This window comes from Lethenteron reissneri, chromosome 31 (genome assembly GCF_015708825.2).
Source record: "Lethenteron reissneri isolate LAM-NWPU_2019-01 chromosome 31, ASM1570882v1, whole genome shotgun sequence".
Classification (NCBI taxonomy): domain Eukaryota; kingdom Metazoa; phylum Chordata; class Hyperoartia; order Petromyzontiformes; family Petromyzontidae; genus Lethenteron; species Lethenteron reissneri.
In genome coordinates this window covers 10,233,218-10,252,045 of record NC_083809.1, presented here as the reverse complement: position 1 = coordinate 10,252,045, position 18,828 = coordinate 10,233,218, and the positions used below count along the sequence as shown (strand labels likewise).

The following is an 18,828-nucleotide window of genomic DNA, read 5'->3' as shown; positions in this document are numbered from 1 at the left end:
CAGTCGGGCATGGGTTAGAGCTCTCCAGTAGTCGGAACGATGCGGCCCTGGCGCTGCTCAATGCTGCTGCTGCTGCTGCTGGTTCTGTTGCCGTGCGTGTACAGGCGAGGTGCCAGTCGTGAGCGGCAACGGGACTCGGATGTGTGTCAGTAGGGCAGCTGCGGCACCGCGGAGCCGCGTGCGAGCGCTACCCCGGTCTTATGGTGGGGGGGGGGGGAGATGGCACCAGCGCATTGGCGTTGTTGGGCAGGGAGTGGTGGCACTGGCTGGCTGGCTATAGCTGCGTGGTGAGCTCTGGGTGGCTCTGGGCGGATCTGTGTGGCTGCTGGAATCAGCGCGCGTCGAGTGCCGGGTTGAGGCAAGAGTGAAGGAGGAGGCTGGGAGGAGTGAGAGCGGTGAAAAGAGGGTATATCAGTAGGGGGTGGGGTGGGCCGTGGAGGGGGGTAGCAACGGGTGTGTGGGTTGCAGGGAACGCGTGGTGCTGCTGGTGGTGGTGGTGGGGGGGGCACCGAGTCCACAACAAACACGAGTCACGTGTGCGCTCCGAGCTGCTGAGCTCCTGCGCGCTGCATAGCCTCTCTTAAAGCGCCACAGCCTCCTGCACTGACGCTCTGCGGCCGCAGTCTGCGCTCCTCACCGCCACTGCCATCATCACCATCACCACCATCACCGTCATCATCATCATCATCACCGCTACCAGCAGCGGCGGCGGCGGTGCCGAGGCGCTCATCACTGGGGGCGCAGCGCCACCGCTTCCTCATCCCACGACACCATGGACAGCGGCGGCGTAGGTAAGCCCCCGCAAAGATGTGTCGAGTAGCAAAGCGGCGATTGGAACCTCAATTGCGAACGACAGTGCACACGCTTCGATACAGTAAATGTAGAGTGTTTTTTTTTTTCGCATCGCAGGAATTGCGTGATGAAAGCGTGTTTTGCGAGCCGCAGATGCGACGGAGAGATTCTCAATTCAGCTTCGGGAACTGGTTCTTGATTTCTTCCGAATATTTCTACACACACACACATTGACTAGTGTCCATATATATACACACATATATTAGATGATTCCAGGCTGTGTAATTATACGTGAGACTTACGCAAATGCATCGGAGCGAAACGTGTTGACACGTGTGGGCTAATGATGCGATGGAGAAACCCGAAGTCGTGTAAATGTGTTTTTTTATACATGTATATATCATTGCAAAATTGGAAACGAGCAAAGAGTCAAAGCGTTCCGTCGTCATCACTTCGCCGGCGTTGTGATGGCCTCGGTGCTCGCTCTGCGTGCTTGTGTGACGCTGCGTTGTGTGTGCGCGTGTGGGTCTTGGAGAAAGAGGGCTCTGAGGGCCTCTCCTCCTCCTCCTCCCTCCTCCTCCGTCACGCTGCTCGCGGCAGCTGTCTGCCTCGTGCCGCTGCGGCCCCACAGATTGGGGGTGGTCGAGGGTATTTGTTTTCGTTTGTTTGCGAGTCTGTCGCGAGATTCGGCCACCTGGTTCCCCCGTAACTCGGATTAGCACGGTTGGCTGCGTACGGTGCGAGAGAAGTTCAACATTCATGCATGGACTCACACAGAGAGCCATAGACTCACACAGAGGGCCATAGACTCACACAGAGACCCATCGACTCACACAGAGACCCATCGACTCACACAGAGACCCATAGACTCACACAGAGACACATAGACTCACACAAATATACATAGACTCACACAGAGACCCATATACTCACACATAAACCCATCGACCCTCACAGAGACCCATAGACTCACACAGACCCATAGACTCACACAGAGACCCATAGACTCACACAGAGACCAATCGTCTCACAGAGAGATCCATCGACTCACACAGAGACCCATCGACTCACACAGAGACCCATCGACTCACACAGAGACCCATAGACTCACACAGAGACCCATCGACTCACACAGAGAGCCATAGTGTGTTGTCCTTCCCCCGCACCTCCGATTAGCACGGTTAGCTATGTACGATGCGAAAGAAGTTCAACATACATACTGTACCATACATCAAATCAAAACCACTGCCCTGTTAGAAACTGTTCCATAATACGTCGACGTTGCGGGCAATGACACGTTACGACCCTCGTGTGTTTTTTTTTTTCATCACGTGGTGTTCAACGCTCGAAGCGCGCGCAGCACTCGCTGAACTTGCAGCGAACGTAAATTTCGTGCGGCAAAAACCGACGCAGCAAACTGTGGAGCGCACGCGCAGAGGGCGCGGCGGGCACTCGCGGCGCGCACCGGGAGAGGGCTTGGGGCGTTTGAGGCGCTCATGGACCCCTTGCGGGAGGGAGCCGTCGTGACCTGCACGTGGCCAAGTGCCAGAGGCGAGGGCTCTAAGTCTAGAGATGGAGTTCGTCATGACGGGCACTGTGGCGCATTCGCCGCGTGTGTGGAGGTAAGGGGGGCGGGGGGGGGTAGTGGCTGATTGACTGGTTAATTAGAGGTAGAGCTAATCCACGTGTCTGGGTGGATAGTTTTCATTAGAATCTGTTGGGAGAGTATGTGTGTATGCACGTTGAACTTCCGTCGCACGGCACATAGCCAAAAGTGTTAATCGGAGGTGCGGGGGGGGAAGGACAACAAACTAAACACAAAAAGCAGTTCTAAAGAAATTATATTTTAATCTAGATTTTTTTTTCAGTGCTCGTGGCTGGTATGCTGCTTGATCGCGGGTGGCGTCGGGGTGTATATTCGTGTCGAGTTGGATCGCGGGTGAGGGCTCGTACTCGTGACTCCTTTGCTCGGCGCAAAAAAAGAGTGATCGCTGCAACCACACGGGAAAATCAGGGCCGGCGCTCGGAGGTGCTGGGATGGGCACTGCACCACCAAATGTCCCTCGGGCCCGACCCGACTTCACTCCGGCGGTATATAAATCACAGCTATCACAGTGCCCTCTGCGCAACGGCTCAAGTGCCCCCTCCACGCCGCCCCATCCCTAGGGGACCTGGAACCGAGCGTGGTGGATGGGTCAGGGAGCGTTTTTGTCTCGTTGTGTTTATTTTGAAATCCTTTATATTAAGTTCACTCGCTTGCATGCTTGCGCGCTTACGACCGTGCAAATCTTTCGGTCGTTTCTTAACCCACTTCCCGTGATCCAATCGAGCTGACATTTTGCACACAGACTCGTTGTGCGTGACAATTTATTTTCGTGAAATTTTTTTCCATAACTTTACACTTTTTAGGAAATGTTTTTTTTTATATTTAATTACCAATTGCTTAATGGTGGCAGGCAATCATCTGACCCATAGGTGGCAGCCATCTCAAGCCAGAGGACGAGAGGACTCTAGCCGCCACGCATATAAAGGATTTATAGTGAAAAACTTTGTTTTTACGGGTTAATTTTTGTTCACGCATCACCTCGCGCAGGGTTCGAGTCCCTGGGCTGGCACAGAACGTCCCCTCGCGGGCTGCGTAAATCCCGAGAGCTTAGAGACCCGGGGGGGGGGGCAGGCGCCTCCCTCGCCCCCCCCCCCCTCCATCCCCATCCCGCCATGCAGGGCGCCACGGTGGTAAGATATTAACTCCCTCGCCTGGTGTACAAGAGGTCGTGGGTTCGAACCAGACCCTGACGCGTGCCGTTTATATTCGGAGTTTGCGGTGTCTCTCTCCCCGTGGTCGCGTTGATTTTTCTCCGGGGCCTCCAGAGTTTCCCTCCACATTTAGAATCAACATGCGTTGAGAGTATTTGGCTGCTAAACATGTCTACATGACAAGCCACTCCGTTGAGCTATCATTTATGGTCAGGTCGCTTCTGAAAAAAAGCTTCATAGCTCAGTGGCCTTACCTAGTAAAATAAAAAATAAAAATTGTTTATATCTTAAAATATTTTAGTTTATGCAGGGGACACGAGTCGAGTTCTTATTCTTGTTGTAGTTCCAAGCTTCATTGTCCCGCTCGATGCTTTCCGGAACGCTGCCAGGCTGGATCGCGAGATTATCAGCATAAGGCACTGCCACTAGAGGGCAAGGCACGCCCTTGCCATGATCCTCCATTGGTGCACATTACTCTAAACGTACAATAGCGTTATTTATCTTCTTGGTTCTTCCGGTAAAGTCACGTAGAATGGAAATAATAAAATAATAAAAATAAAACATATCAAAATATTTTGTCAAGGCACTCTTCCTCCTCCCTCCCAGATTAAATAGATGCTCTAAGCCCAGGACGTTTCATTCAGACTCTGTCTTATCGACAGACCTGTTCTTCACCTGAGGACGGCTGCTTGTGTTGTGGCTGAAACGTCGTGAGAATTATTTTATTATGTTTTATTTTTATTATTTTATTATTTCCATTCTACGTGACTTTACCGAAAGAACCAAGAAGATAAATCCCTGCAGTCACGAAAGCTTTAGATCGAGCGTTATTTATGTCCACGCGTTCATATAATCTCACGGACAGGCTCGTATATATGTATTAAAACTAAATAATGAAACCAAGGTAAGATTAAATGGATCTCGCGTGCCAGAATAATAAACGCGCAAGTGGGGTCATCTCCGCGGGGTGGGATTATGTTCGTATGGTCATGGTCAGTTTAACACGTGGCAGGTTTTCGCGACCAATATCATCCATAATAGAGGTTTTTTTGGGGGTTAGATCGCGTCAATATTTATTCGGTTAGGGGGCGATCTAACCCCAAAAAAACTCTATTAGGGTCATGGTCATTAATCTTCCACCACACACACGCGCGCGCGAATTCTTATTCCCCTCCCTACCCCCGAAAAAATGCCTCGATATCATTGTCTTTGTGACGAGACGAAGAAGTGCAATCATTCGAGTTGAGTAACGGCCCGCAGAAGCGGATATCGCAGATCTACTTCTGAGACCGCTGCAAGTGACCTCCGCTGCGCACATCCCCACCCCCCATCACCCCCACACACCCTGATCCATTCGGCGCATCCCACTATTGTGCACATGCGATGGAATCGCTCAACCACTGACTCCAGTACCACTAATGTGAAGCATCGTCTGCTGCTGTCGACATAGAATGCTGTCTGGAGTCCAACTGGTCGTTGTCAAAGGCAGTGCAAGATGTTAAACGGGCCTACCTAGTAATGTGCGTGCGTGCTTGTGTTTGAATGGTGATCTGAAGCGGACTGTGCCCAATTTCTACCGCTTTTACCGGCAGAGTCTATCGCAGGCGGATTGCTTGGTGTGTGTACATTTGCAAGCGTTCGGCGCGAGATTTTAAGGCAGTCTACCCTGTCCCAGGAGTTTTAAAGGAAGCCAAGCGCAACCTCAGGCGCCCCAACATTTCGGTGGGCAATTTGTCTTCGGGTTAAGAGGCACGGGGCTCGCGTCGACCACCCGCGAGCCTCCCCTGCATTGCAAGCCGCGCCGAGCGAGCGGGGAGCTCGAGTGCGGTCAACAAACCCCCGGCACGACCGACCACGGTGTGGGGAAGCCTTCATCCAGCAGATTTTTTAAAGATTATTTTGCTGCTATAAATGTCCACATGATAAGCCACTTTGTTGAGCTATCATTTGTGGCTAGGTCGCTTCTGAAAAATAAGTTATTAGCTCAGTGGGCTTTAACTGGTAAGATAAAAAAAATTGTTTAGTTGTGGTTGGATATGTTTTTTCAAGTGATTTGTATACCTGTCCTATACTTTGCACTCATATCGTGTTTTTCCATTGTTTGTTGTTGTAACCTCCTGACCCGCCCCCTAACTGAACATTTGTAAAAAAAAGAGCTTTCGTGTAGCTTTTTCGAATTCCTCCAGTATAAATACAAATATGGTCTGATTCAGGTTAAAGGGTTTATTTGTTGCATTGACATTAACGCGCCGCAGTTCGCCGATGCGGTTATTCAATCTGTGCTTATTAAAACGCTCTGGTTAGCGGCGCTGTTGACACGGGCCGAGGTTTGACTCGCGCGATTCTAATATCCCCCGGCAGTAACGAGGTCGCGCCGCAATAAAGGGCGTGCTTAATCCTCCGAAGATTTGGAGCAAACACACGTGATTTGAGGTGCTGTGTCGTGCTTTCTTGAAGCACTGTGTGGGGGGAGTGGGGCAGAGTGGAGGAGGAGGATCTGCAAGAGACCGCGGCACCATCCGCGTGGCACGCACGTGTCACGGCTGCACGCGGTGACACGTGCGTGCGCGTGTGCCAGCAAGGTGTGTCAGTGGGTGTGTCAGTGAGGTGTGAAAGCTACCCCCCCCCACCCTCACCCGTTCGTGTTCCTTGTGATATTTGAAGGAGGGAGGATGAGGGTCAGGATTAGGGCTAGATTTCGGGCCAGGCTTAGTTAGGGGTTGATTAGATGATGGGAGAGGGTTGGGGGGGGGAGTATGAATTCGGCAATATATCTGCTACCCAGAGTCCTGCACCCCTCAATTCAGCCAAGATAATCCCTTTGCCCGGTACGTGTCTGCGCCCTATTTTAACCGGACGGAGCCGGCGCCAGATTTTGGAGAAAAATAATACCGAAGTACAGAGAGTGCCGGGGAGGCTGCGATGAGTGGGCGACGGGGAGGGCGAAGTCTCCCCAGCGCAGCCTCCTCCTTGGGGGGGGGACGGGGGGGACGAGGAGAGCCATCACGTGTCACCCCGAGCGAGGCATGTGCACCCTGATAATAGAGGGACACCCCCCCCCCTCCTTCCCCGCTCCACTACCCCTCCTTACTATGCACGCGGACAAGCCGAGACATGCACGTGTTCGACGCACGTGCCTCGCACCCCCCTCCCTTTCCCATGCACACCACCCTCCATACACGTGCCGTGCCCCCCCTCCGCCCGCCCCTCTCGACTTAAGCACCCCCCCCTCCCCTGGCCACGCACGCGGACGCTCAGCCCACGTGAGGCTATTGTCGGCAAGAGCCTTTGATGTGCTGCGGGGTAAGGGACTGGGGACTCGGGGAGGATGTGGTGCCGCTCGCGTGCTCGACGCTAATCCGTGGCGTTATTACCACGGTGCGATGCGCCTGTGTTTACCGACGGACGATCGCATGTTAGGTGGGTATATTACAACTGTGTCGCTCATCTCTCTCTCTCTCTCTCGGTGCGTGTGTGTATCGGGGCTGACTGTATCCAGGGCACGCCGTGCCCAGCGCTGTCTGGCTGCCGGTTGCACGTGATCGTGAACACTCTGGGCTGCTCACGAATTCGCGTTTAAGAGCGGCGCATGGACATTGCGAGTCGGTTCAAGAGGAGCGATCGTCAAACACATGCAAGCGGTCGCTCGCTCTTCGTATGCAGATTCCTCGCCTTCTGGATGCCGTGATTGGTTATGAACACGTTACAGCGCGTTGCCAATCCAATGCTGGATGAAGGCCTCCCCATGCCGGCGTTGTTTGACCATACTTCGCCACACTGGTCAGCAGGGCTTGGTGAATGTGGTGGAGCGTGGACAGGACCAGGTTCGATATCACTCGCCGTGACCCACGATCGAACTCGGCCCACCAGGTTCGTAGTGAAGTGCGCGTGACCATTGCACAGCCGCTCCATCGCTCCCTTAGGGGGTCAGTGAAGACCGACGATGGCTTCGTGACATGAACTCCACTTGTCAGACAGAGCAGGGCTCACTCGGTACTCAACGATGGGTCTGTAAACATTGACCTGCTTCGTATTCTCAATGTTATCACCCATCGCTTGGTCCGTCAGAGGAGCGGGCGTGAGACATTGTCAGACATCGTCGATGCCTCTCGAGAAACGGAGGTCGCGTTGAATCCGTAGATCGTGGCACTTCCAAGAGCCCCAGTTTGTCTCAGTCGCCTTGCCGGATCCAGAAGACGTGAGTGACGGATGAGGAAATGTACGGACAACGCCTGGTGTGCAGGAGATCGTGGGTTCGATCCCGGCCCTGACGCCTGCTGTATATTTGGAGTTTTCGTGTTTCTCTCACTCCGTGGTCGCGTGGATTTTTCTCCGGGTCCTCCGGTTTTTGCCTCCGCATGTAAAATGATCACGCGTTTATAGTATCTGCCCGCTATACATTTCCACGTGATAAGCCACTTTGTTGAGCTTTCATTTGTGGCCAGCTTCGCTTCTGAAAAATAGCTTGATAGATCAGTGGGCCTTACCTGATAAAATAAAACAATATATAGTTTATTTATATTTTATAATCCACAATACGAGACCTAGAGTGTTAGAAAAAGTGCGTGCAATTAATGCATACATTTTCAGAGCGTCATTCACGCAAGCTGCAGCCACATTGCAAACCACTTTGACAATCACAAATGGTCCAAGAATACCGCGGGAAGCACGAAATGCCCTCCGCTCAATGATGCTTACGCAAAATCCCGCTCCGGTGGTGAGCTACACTCCTCCATCATCCCGCGGACATTAATGTTGGATGCTCGTGACGGCCACGTGGACAGGGCACGGTTGCGTGCCGGTTGTACGCAATTATTTCGGTGGCACTTTGGCTTCGGAACTAAATAACTCGAGATTTGAAGTTGTCGTGACTGCAAGGATTCATACTCTTTGGAGTTTTTCGGTAAAGTCACGTAGGTAAAACAATTAAATGAAAAAACTAAAAAAAACGAAGAAACAACTAAATTTAATCACGATGTTTCGGAGGCAACACAAGCATCCGTCTTCAGTTGGAACCGTCAGTAATTTTGCTGTGATTTAATTTTGTTGTTTTTTCATTTATTTTTTTTACCTACGTGACTTTACCGAAAAAACCAAAGAGTATAAATAACTCGACCAAGTGCAGAGGCGGCGCCGGTCACAACACGGGGGCTGGCGGGGTTGGCGGGGAACACGAGAGACGTCTGAGATTTGACGGCGATGCAAATTATTCCATTTGGCAGGGGGGGGGGGTGGTTTTGTTGCTTTGTTATTTTATTATTTTATAATTTTTAACCAGGTCATGAGCGACCAATGATGTCATTCGGGAGCGGCGTTATTTTTTTGTTGTATACGGTTATTTTAAGTAAAACCGCTTCCACGTAAACAATGGCACGCGGAACGGTGAATAGAGCCGTTCCGTCCCCGTGCGAGGGAGCCTCCCATCGATAAATGTGTAGCAATTAAATAACTAAATAAACCAGCCTCTCCTCTCCCCCCCCTCCCATCTCTAGCTTTCTTCTCTCCACCTCCTCTCTCCCCTGCGACACGTGCAGCCTCAGCACGTGTCGCCTGCCCGGGGGCTGAGAGCATGAGCTGCGGTTTGATTTGGGGGTGGGGCCATACTTCACCACGCCGGTCAGAGGCGGGGCCATGGGGGATTGGAGGCTGCAGGGTGAGAGCCGGGTGGGATGGAAACTGCGGGCGTTGTGATCTTAGTAATGCGCCAAAAGATTCACACACACACCCCCCCCTCCCCACACCGATTACGCATAGTCACGGTTTTGGGTCACGAATACATCCTGGAATATATATAGTGTCTCCTTCAATTTTTCACTTTCCATTACACATGTTTTGCTCCGAAACTCGATGATCGGTTTAAACCATCACAGCCTTGAAATCGTACAGACGCACAAGTCGCGTTATAATATCGGAAGGAGCGCTCTTCCTACCGATATTAGCAATACATACATGGGGTTTGATGAAACAACGTAGTTGTATAGTAATAGGGTTTTACCCTTTCAACTGGTACAAAAAACGGACACCTTTATACAAGCATAATGTTTGCAATAACCACAACACAAGCAGTTGAAAGGGTAAAAACCTATTATTATATTTTGCCACTGGTAAAGGAGGTCTCATAGTGTAAAACACGTAGTTGTACTTTCGTGCCCGTGCTTGATTTGTGTTTCGACTATTTACCTTCTCAAACAATCTGGCCATGTCTCGCACGCCCAGAGAGGGACCCTCACACCCCCCAGGGGGTGCGTGTTAAGAACCACCGCACAAAGCGAATGTTGACCTCGGATGTTTTACTGCAGAAAGCACGTGGAGGTAGCGGCTGTCGGCTCGCCATCCAACAACAACGATCACTGCATAGGCGCGCTTTCAGACGCGCTTCTGCGGCCGTCTGGAACGCTCTTCCTTCCGATAATAGGAAGCCGCTGGAGCTATAGACGTTTAAATCATCTGCATTGAAAACGAATTTATTTCGGTGTTTGGCCTTCCCCGCACCTCCGATTAGCACGGTTGGCTACGTACGGTGGGAAAGAAGTTAAAATATGTAGATATATCGATTGCAATCAATTGATAGTTCGATGAAGATATGCAGAGGTTAGTATGGCTGGTGTGACTTTGAAGTCAATGGCCACGGCTCTTGTCATGCTACGACCGAGCAGCAACCACTTGCGTTCAGCACGTTCGACTTAGGCAACGTGCAGAGAGATGGGTTAAAGATTACGGCCGCAGTCTGCGTGTGCGGTGTTACGCGAAACCCCGATCCGAACTCAGAGCGGCCCAGTTGCGATGGGTCACCCAGTAGCGTAACTAGCGTGGGGCAGTGGGTGCCTTGCCCCCCGCACCACTCCCTGGTGGTCAAAGCTACGAGTTAACGCCACCTTGACAACCAACATGAGATAGGTTTTCACCAACAATGTAAAACAACACAAACGTACTTAAAACTCGGTTTAAATATATATGTTTATGAAAATGTGTAGTGATGTGATGAGGCAAGAGGAACCGCGATATATAGCCGAGGTGTGACCGTACGAGACAACTTGGCAGGACCCTCTTGAAACAGTCTTGAGGCTCAGTGAGTCTTTGCTGGGTAATCAAGGGGAGTGATAGCACCGTGCTCGCGGGGCAGCGTGCTTTTGCAATGTGTGAGTTCTCGGGTTCAGCACATTTTGTGCACGCAGTACTCCGAACATTTGGGGCAAACATGAAGGGGGTGGGGGTCCCTTGGGTTTGCTGATCGGGTGCTGGAAGTCTTGCCACGGTGGCGAGATGTTAACTACCTCGGCTGATATACAGGAGGTTGTGGGTTCGATGCCAACTATGACACTTATATATTTTGAGTTTGTGTGTTCTGTCTCCAGCCTGCTCGCGTGGATTCTTCTCCGGGTCTTCCGGTTTTTTCCTCGACATTTAGAAACATGCGTTCAGGGTATTTGGCTGCGATACATTTCTAAATTAAAAACCACTTTGTTGAGCTATCATTTGTGGCCAGGTCACCTCTGAAAAAGAGATATATAGCTCTGTGGGCCCTTACCTGGTGAATAAAAAACACTATTTGTATGACAATTGTTTCTTGGAGTGCCCGAGCAGAAGATGCCAGACTCTGGTCGTAGCGATGCCGAATCAGAAACCGGGGACCTGGATCAGGGGGGACTGCGGTCAGAATTTAAATGGCAATGGTGCAATGTGTTAACAAATTAGGATGCAGGCCTCTGACGAAATATGCAACGTTAGGGAATATCGGTTCTGGCGTGACGATGTCATTATCTAAGCCACCTCTGAGCGAGTCTTGGGAAGGTTGAACTGCCCAAGAATTATTTTTATTTTGTCGGTCATGTTGCCGTTCACGGTTGCTGACTTGTGAAGGTTACAGGATACTGTGTGTACCGTGCCCCGTTTCCCTGAGTTGTTACGTAATTTCCAGAGAACGGCCCAACGAGTGCAGGAGCCGCAACGCAGAAACCTCTGTTTTTAATTCGCTCCAACAATAACGGCAACACGTCCCTAAACTTCCACAGATCAATCTACTACACCTGATTATCGCGGCTACTTGCGAGGGTCATATGGCCAATCGTGCGTGCGAGCGTGCGGCCAGCAGTGGGCACCGTGAATCAGATCCGCTCCTCTGCCCCCTTCGCCCACAGAGCGCAGTGGACACGGTAGCAGAGTGCACCAGGCATCACTCTGCCTTGCTGCCCCCCGTTCCACCGCTGTGCGCACTGCAGCTGCTCTCACGAGAGAATGGACGCCTGACGGCCAATGTCTCCATCCCCCCACCCTTCCCCCACTGGGCTGGCTCTATCCCGTAACTAGGGACCCGGCTCCCCTCGTGTGGTAGGAGAACGTGCTGGGGGTCGTCGACTCTCCCCGATGCCTCCCATCAGCTCGAGGTGCCTCCCAGGACCCGGCCTCTCAACACAGAAGCGCGTAACCGCGCGCGCGTGACGGCGTGAGCGGTCTTTCTGCTGAACTGTGTGCTCACTCTGCCCCTGCCATCGGCAACCTATGACGAGTCCGCGTAGGACGATGATTCTCGTGTCATCTGAGCGGCGCGTAGCGTCGGTTACGATAGCGCTCACCTTGAGTCGGTCGTAAAGTTGTTTGTCAACTCTTGCAATAAACCCGCGCGCAGCACCGTCAACTCTGCCACGCGTGAACACTGAGCAGAGGCCAAGGGGAGGCCGACAATGCAGTTCATGGACGGATCACACGAGGCAACCGAACGCTCGAGCCCGAAACCCCAGCCAAGTCATGGACCACTCACCATTCGCTGTCCCTAAACCCAAACCACTCGGCATCGCGTCGATCCCAATCCTACCCCTAAACCCATTAATCCCACCTCCAACATTGAACTCACGAGTTGCCACCAAAATGTTGGCCACACCTGTTGCAGGGCATCTTTGTCTCGCGGACACAGCACACGAACGGGGCCAGTGGACCTCCCCAGATAATTTGATATTCATTGAGTGGATTTTACTCTGAGAGCGGTCTCCGTTTCCCGGCACGCTTTTTGAAAGGGGCGCTTTGAGAGGCCGTGTGTGGCCTCTTAACACAGCGCGGAGCGTGAGACCACGAACGTCTCTGCTGCCTCGACAAATTCTGTTCCTCTGCAGCTGCGCACGGGGCATCTGGCTAATTCTCCCGCGTGAGATGACGAGGGCGATTGTGGAGGTTCGTTCGAACGCTAATTCATCACGGGCGAAACGCCGTGACGGACAGCCGCTTGCAAAGCGCTTGGGGCGGCGGCAGCAGCAGCGGCGGCAGCAGCCCCAAGTGCGGCCGGCGAATTATTGGGGGGGAAGCAATTAACGCCGTGGCGTGGTGGCGCCGTCGCAGTTCTGCGTTGCGATACGTGAAGCGTGCGCCGGTTGCCTGACTGGCGCGTGTGCCCTCCCGTGTAGCTGTGTGCTCAGAGGGATTCCTCTGGGTCCATGGGAAATGTCGTGCTTTTGGCATTGGGCCAAACTAATGCACTGAGCGTTTCAAACGAGGCTGTGCAGAGTCATGGAACAAGTCTGGGACAGTCTGTGCCCATGTTCTTTGGGCGTTATTTTCTTTGAACCTATCCACGTGACTTTACCGAAAGACCCAACGAATATGAATTCCTGCGGTCACGAAAGCTTTAAGTCAAGTCTGTAACCCACATTGTTATTTGTACGTATTTGGATTTTCCGATGTTTTTGTTTTCCTCATTCCACAGAAAAAAACAAAATCCTTTACATTTGCAAGCACACAGTGAGCCGAGAAGGGTTCACCGACTGACTTGCTAAACCGTCTGCGTCATCAATTTGTCAATCGATTTATCTGCTATTCTATCTATCCTTTTAAAAATGCATTCACCCCTAAGGTAGTGGTTTACCATCCATCATTCCCTCTCGCCATCCATAGGCGGGATCACTCTCTCTCCTTCTCTGGCACCTAGCTGAGCCTCCACCCGTCCCACACACGCGCCCATCATCTCATCCCCACGTGGATGACTCCGAATGCAGTTACACCGCATCCTCGTCCTCGCCTGCAGCCTTGAAACTCGTTTCCCTGCGCCCACGCGCTCAGAGGCACCTGTGGCATCGCCAGGGTCGGGATTAGGACGTAATCCCGACCCTGGCACGACACTTTATTAATGCACTGGAGTATAACGCCAATTTAAACAAGTCTGGGTCAGGTTGTTCTGAAACGATTTTGTGTTCGTATGAATGTTGGACTTATTTCGCGACGTACGTAGCCACATCGTGCTAATCGGTAAATTAGACGTTGAGCATTTAATGTTGAGTCCGTTTCCAAGGCTGGGCCAATCACTATCACATTCTCTGCGTATGGACATGTCAATCCATTGCTGGATGAGGGCCTCCCCACGGCCAGGGGGTTGTTTGGCTAATATGCTCGTCAGTGCGGATTGGTGGAGGTGAGAAGCATAGACATGGCGGCATAGTGCAGTACAACAATCGTATATTGCTGCACTAACAATACCTATGTTATGCAGACAGCTCGTCCATCCAAGCAATGTCCAGCTCAACTCTGTTTGGCTTTCAAAATCTAGCATTTGATCTGGCGTGTTCCGTGTGATTTTGTCATAGACATACATCCTTAGATGTGTATACGTGTATGTATTAGGATTGATTGTGTTGGGAAGCGGTAGTACAATGCTACCCGGCGACCCAAATACGACTCCCGTTCACGGCCAACATCAGTGACCAATATCTGAACACAGTCCTGGGCCTCCCCTAGGTCGACTCAGCATCAAATAACTCCCTGGTGTGGTCTGTAAACGTAAGCACTGGGGAGACAAAGGCGGCCGGGCGTGGTGCTGGCCCCTCACCCCTCTCTCGTTTGCCGTACCGGCCTTCGTATGCGCTCGCTAACATCACTTACCTAAACAGCCTGTTAAAGGCTACGCGGGGGATCTTTGTCTTTACTGTAGGCATCATTCCTACGAGCGAAGTGTCAAGAACAACTCAACCCGGATGGCCACTGCCAAATGTCGCGTTGCTTCGGGACTGGCTGAACCCATTCCGTGCGTGCGCTCTGTGCCGCCGCCGCTGCTGCTGCTGAAGTTGCTGGCAGCGAATCTAATCCCATAAACAGGAACACAGATGGCATTGTCAGAACAGCGCCTTTGGCCAATGGTGCCGCTCGCGCACGCGGTGGCCTCCCTCCCTCATCCTTCAGGCATTCTCTCCGTGTGTCACCCGCGACGTCTTCGCCTTCTCACGCCCTTTGTTTACCCAAAGCAGAGGGCTCGCGCAGCCAGAGCCAATGGGGAGTGGACGCCCCGCGCGTCTGCGCTCCGCGTGTCGGTCACGCAACCCGCGTTCACCGGGAGTGGTGGCGTCCCGTTCGAACGGACCCCGCACCGTCGTGGGCATCCTCTTAACCAGGACAAGGGTCGTGCAGGCATGCGACTGTTCCCAATGATGTTGTTGTTGTTTTGCACGATTTCTTCAACGATACCGGTTACTGTGGTCGTGACACGCGCCACTGTTGTATGTACGGTATGTTGAATTTCTTTCGCGCCGTACGTAGCCAAGCGTGCTAATCGGAGGTGCCGTTGAAGGACAACAAACTAGTCACGTAAAAGTTTTCAATCTAGATGATTTAAAAGTGCACAGCTCCAGTGGCTTCCTAATATCGTAAGGAAGAGCGTTCCAGACGGCCGCAGAAGCGCGTCTGAAAGCGAGCGATGCGGTGACCGTCTTCGTTCCATGGCCAGCCCAAGAAAAACAATGACCGGAGTTCGCGTGATGGATGGTTTATGCTCCTTGACGAGATCAGGGAGGTGTTGCGGTTCATTCGTGGCAAACACTTCGTGTGTAATGAGTTGCGCACCTTGATGATAACGCATTCGTTCGGCAACCCGAAGCCAATGCAGCTGGGCGAGCGCTAGACGGACAAGATCGGATACGACACTCACCCCCCCCCCCCCCCTACGGAGCGGTTGGCACCTCCTGTGCAAACCCGAACGAGGACGCGAACACGTGACAGAGAGGCAGCCGGAGTGGAGCCGCTGCTGGCGCACGTGGGGAGTGGGGCAGGTTGAGGGGAGAGGTGCTGCGCGCAGACTCAAGATGAGAGAGCTATCTACTTCTACCCCTCCTCGCGGAGAATCCAATAACGTAACGCGAGCCGCGGAAGCCCGAGAGACCGGCGCACGACGGCGGCTTCCCACGTGCCGGCAGGTGTCCTCAGGCGACCTTTGCCTCGAGTCACATCCGCTAGGAAGGAACGAAACTTTTCACGTCTCTTTCATCGTCTCTATAGGTACCGTCCCCGCCCGTCCGTACTTCCGTCCGCCCGTCCGCGTTTCTCCCACAGACAATTTAGTTTTTCTTTCACCAGGTAAGGCCCGCTGAGCTATGAAAGCTATTTTTTCAGAAGCAACCTGTCTATCACAAATAATTATAGATCTTGACCTTAAAGCTTTCGTGACTGCAGGAAGTCATATTCTTCGGTTGTTTCGGTAAAGTCACGTAGATGGGTTGAAAGAAAATAACAAAAAACTACGACGTTTCGATCGCAACACAAGCGGTCGTCATCAGGAATAGGGGGTTAGCTTCTAAAGGCAAACTCTTTATAAAGGTTTGAAATGGGCGTAGGCCAAGTGTCAGCAGCCAATGTGAATGTAAGTGGTGGGCTGCAACCACAACGGTGGTTGGTTTTCCAAAGGGCTGCCAGGTGAAAATCATCATGTTCATGGCAGATCGCAGAGCAGCAACATCGAGGTCGGCGCGCGAGGTGGCTGAGGAAAGCCTTTAGATGTAAACACCCATGAATGGAGTTGACCAAACGTGACAATATAGGGCCCCAGAGCTCGGGCAGTGGTTGGCACTGGTTCTGGGCTAAATTCCCCGCTTGGCTGCGGTTTGCCGTGATTCTGAATCATTTTCGCTCTCCCATTTCTGAGAGTGAACGAAACCTGTCCACGGCGTTACAAACTGGTGAAGTTATTATTTTATATATGTAAGATTTGTTGTCATGTGGGTGCTGTTCTGTGCATGCAACCATTTGTTGTATTACAAATCCACTTTTCAAATTAAAATGCATGCCATTTTAATCTGCATAAAAGTATTACAGGCAATCGATAGAGCTGTTTAAAATGCATACATATAAGTCCTTCCAATACGCGTATCTGACTTGCGGGCAGGATAAACTCGGGGAAACCCTTCTGTAGTATTGAATCGATGCATCTCCAATGCGGTGAATGCATATTTCGTACAATTAAGTTGCACGTGATGTATTCCATCAATTGCAGTGAGACTCAGGACAACCGGACGCCATGGTGGCGAGATGTTAACTACCTCACCTGGTATACAGGAGGTGGTAGGTTCGATCCCGACCATGACGCTTGTGTATTTGTAGTTTGCGTGTCTCTCCACGTGGTCGTGTGGATTTTTCTCCGGGTCCTCCGGTTTTTCCCTCCGCATTCAGAAACACGCGTTTAGAGTATTTGGCTGCAATACATTTTTACAGGATAACCCGCTTCGTTGAGCTATCGTTTGTGACCAGGTCGCTTCTGAGAAAGAGCTACATAGCTCAGTGGGGCCTCATCTAATGATTTTTTTTAAGTTGAGTTTAGGGTTTTTAGTTTACTGTAACAGCAAACAATGCGTTCACCACAATGCGTGATGATCGTCATGGCCAGGAGAGGTGGGAGACGCCGTCTCCGTGGCGGACCTGCGGAGTGTGCAGGAGGTGCAACTGCACACCGAGGAATCCAGAGCCAGAGGACCGAGTCACTGGACTATGGTTCACTGCACAAGGGCCCATGCCAACCATGCCAGCCTAGTGGGCTGAGTCCTTCCTACTCGCTTGATATTACTAAAGATTCGCTAAAAGAGTATACTACTATTTGGCCACTGCCAACATGATTAGCATCACTTCTACGAATAATATTCATTGCAACTAAGCGTGCCGATAGAAATCTGCGCACGACGTAAGTGGACTGCACGGTTTGCAACAACAACAACAAAATCACACGAAGGAAGCAATTAAATACATCTGGCTGGCTGAGCGGTAGAGCGAGCAACTCACAAATCGAACTGTTGTGATGATCAAATCCACGTTTGGGGGCTTGACTCGGCCCATCATTAAAAACAACTTCGTGCCGAAGTTGACGGTGGTTGTTCTGTGGATAGACTTGCCCCCGCCAGAGGAATGTGGCATCTCCATCCACCGGTTCAGGGCTGCAGACGGGCGGGAGATGAGCACAGCATCAATGCTCATTTGAGTCGAACATCACTTTGACTTTTTGGGGTTGTCTTCTTTTTTAAAGAGAATTATTTAGCGAAACGAGGCCAGCCTTCAGCATCTCCCCTCCCCCCACCCCCACCCCCTGCCATCGGGATGGGTCTGCGGTGACGCATTCCTTGCAAGCCTGGCTCGCACGTCCTGCTCGAGCCACTCGGGATTCAAGCTACTCCCTCCCCTCCCGTTGGCTGACGACACCCACGGAGCGATGCGTTTTCAGAAGCCTTCTTTTCAAGTTAATTTGCCAATGATTAACGTAAGAGACTCGCATCCGGATTTCCTGCCAAGCGGTGCAATGCCCGCTTGTTCTGAATGAATGAATTAGCGCTTGGCTTGTAGTGCAACTCGCTCCAGAGGTTACGCTGGTGACCGAGTGGCTGGGCAAAATCTAGAACGTTCAAATCCAGACCGTCTTGTTCTCGAGGGTATCCGCGTGAGAGCGACGCTGCGCTGATGATTGACTTTCCAGACTGCACGGACAGAGCCGCCAAGTCCAAGTACAGCAAAGGCACCGCCCCTATCGTAGGGCCCGCAACATCGTGGTTGAGGTATTTCTCAAGGAGATGTGTTACCAATGGGAGGCGGTCTTAGGCGGGGGCAGAAACAAATCTAGAACCTGGCAGGGAGTTGTCCGCACAGCTGTTTGGAGAAAAACACCAGACCAGGGGTGGGGTGGGAGGGCAACAGGAGAGGAGTGACCCTGCCACTACACAATGGTTCTTAACATTTACTGCAGCCTTGCACCCATTTGGTTCTCAATCGTAAAACAACAACAGCAAAATGTACAATGTTAATATAATCGTAGGGTTTGATGAGACAAAGTAAGTCACGTGTCCGTGTTTCATTTATGTTTCGATGATTGACCTTTTTAAGAACAATATGGACATGTCCCGCACCCCGCAGAAATGGCATCTCGCACCTCCACGGGGTGCGTGCACCCCAGGGTTAAGAACCACCGCACTGAAGGTTCACCTCAGGGGTTGGCAGAGAGCACGTGGAGGCAGCGGATTTCGGCTCGCCATCGAACAAAGACGGTCACTGCAT

The 18,828-nt window shown here is 51.9% G+C and overlaps 1 protein-coding gene across 1 annotated transcript in view; it reads left to right on the top strand.

The window, feature by feature from the left end:
• The first annotated feature begins 762 nt into the window (after positions 1-762).
• The window catches only part of LOC133349781 (nuclear receptor subfamily 1 group D member 1-like), a 74,214-nt gene continuing 56,148 nt past the window's right edge, over positions 763-18,828 (top strand). The window contains exon 1 of the mRNA XM_061563517.1: positions 763-791. Coding sequence (XP_061419501.1) covers positions 773-791 — 19 coding nt within the window. The 5' untranslated portion in view covers positions 763-772. The remainder of the gene's footprint in view (positions 792-18,828) is intronic.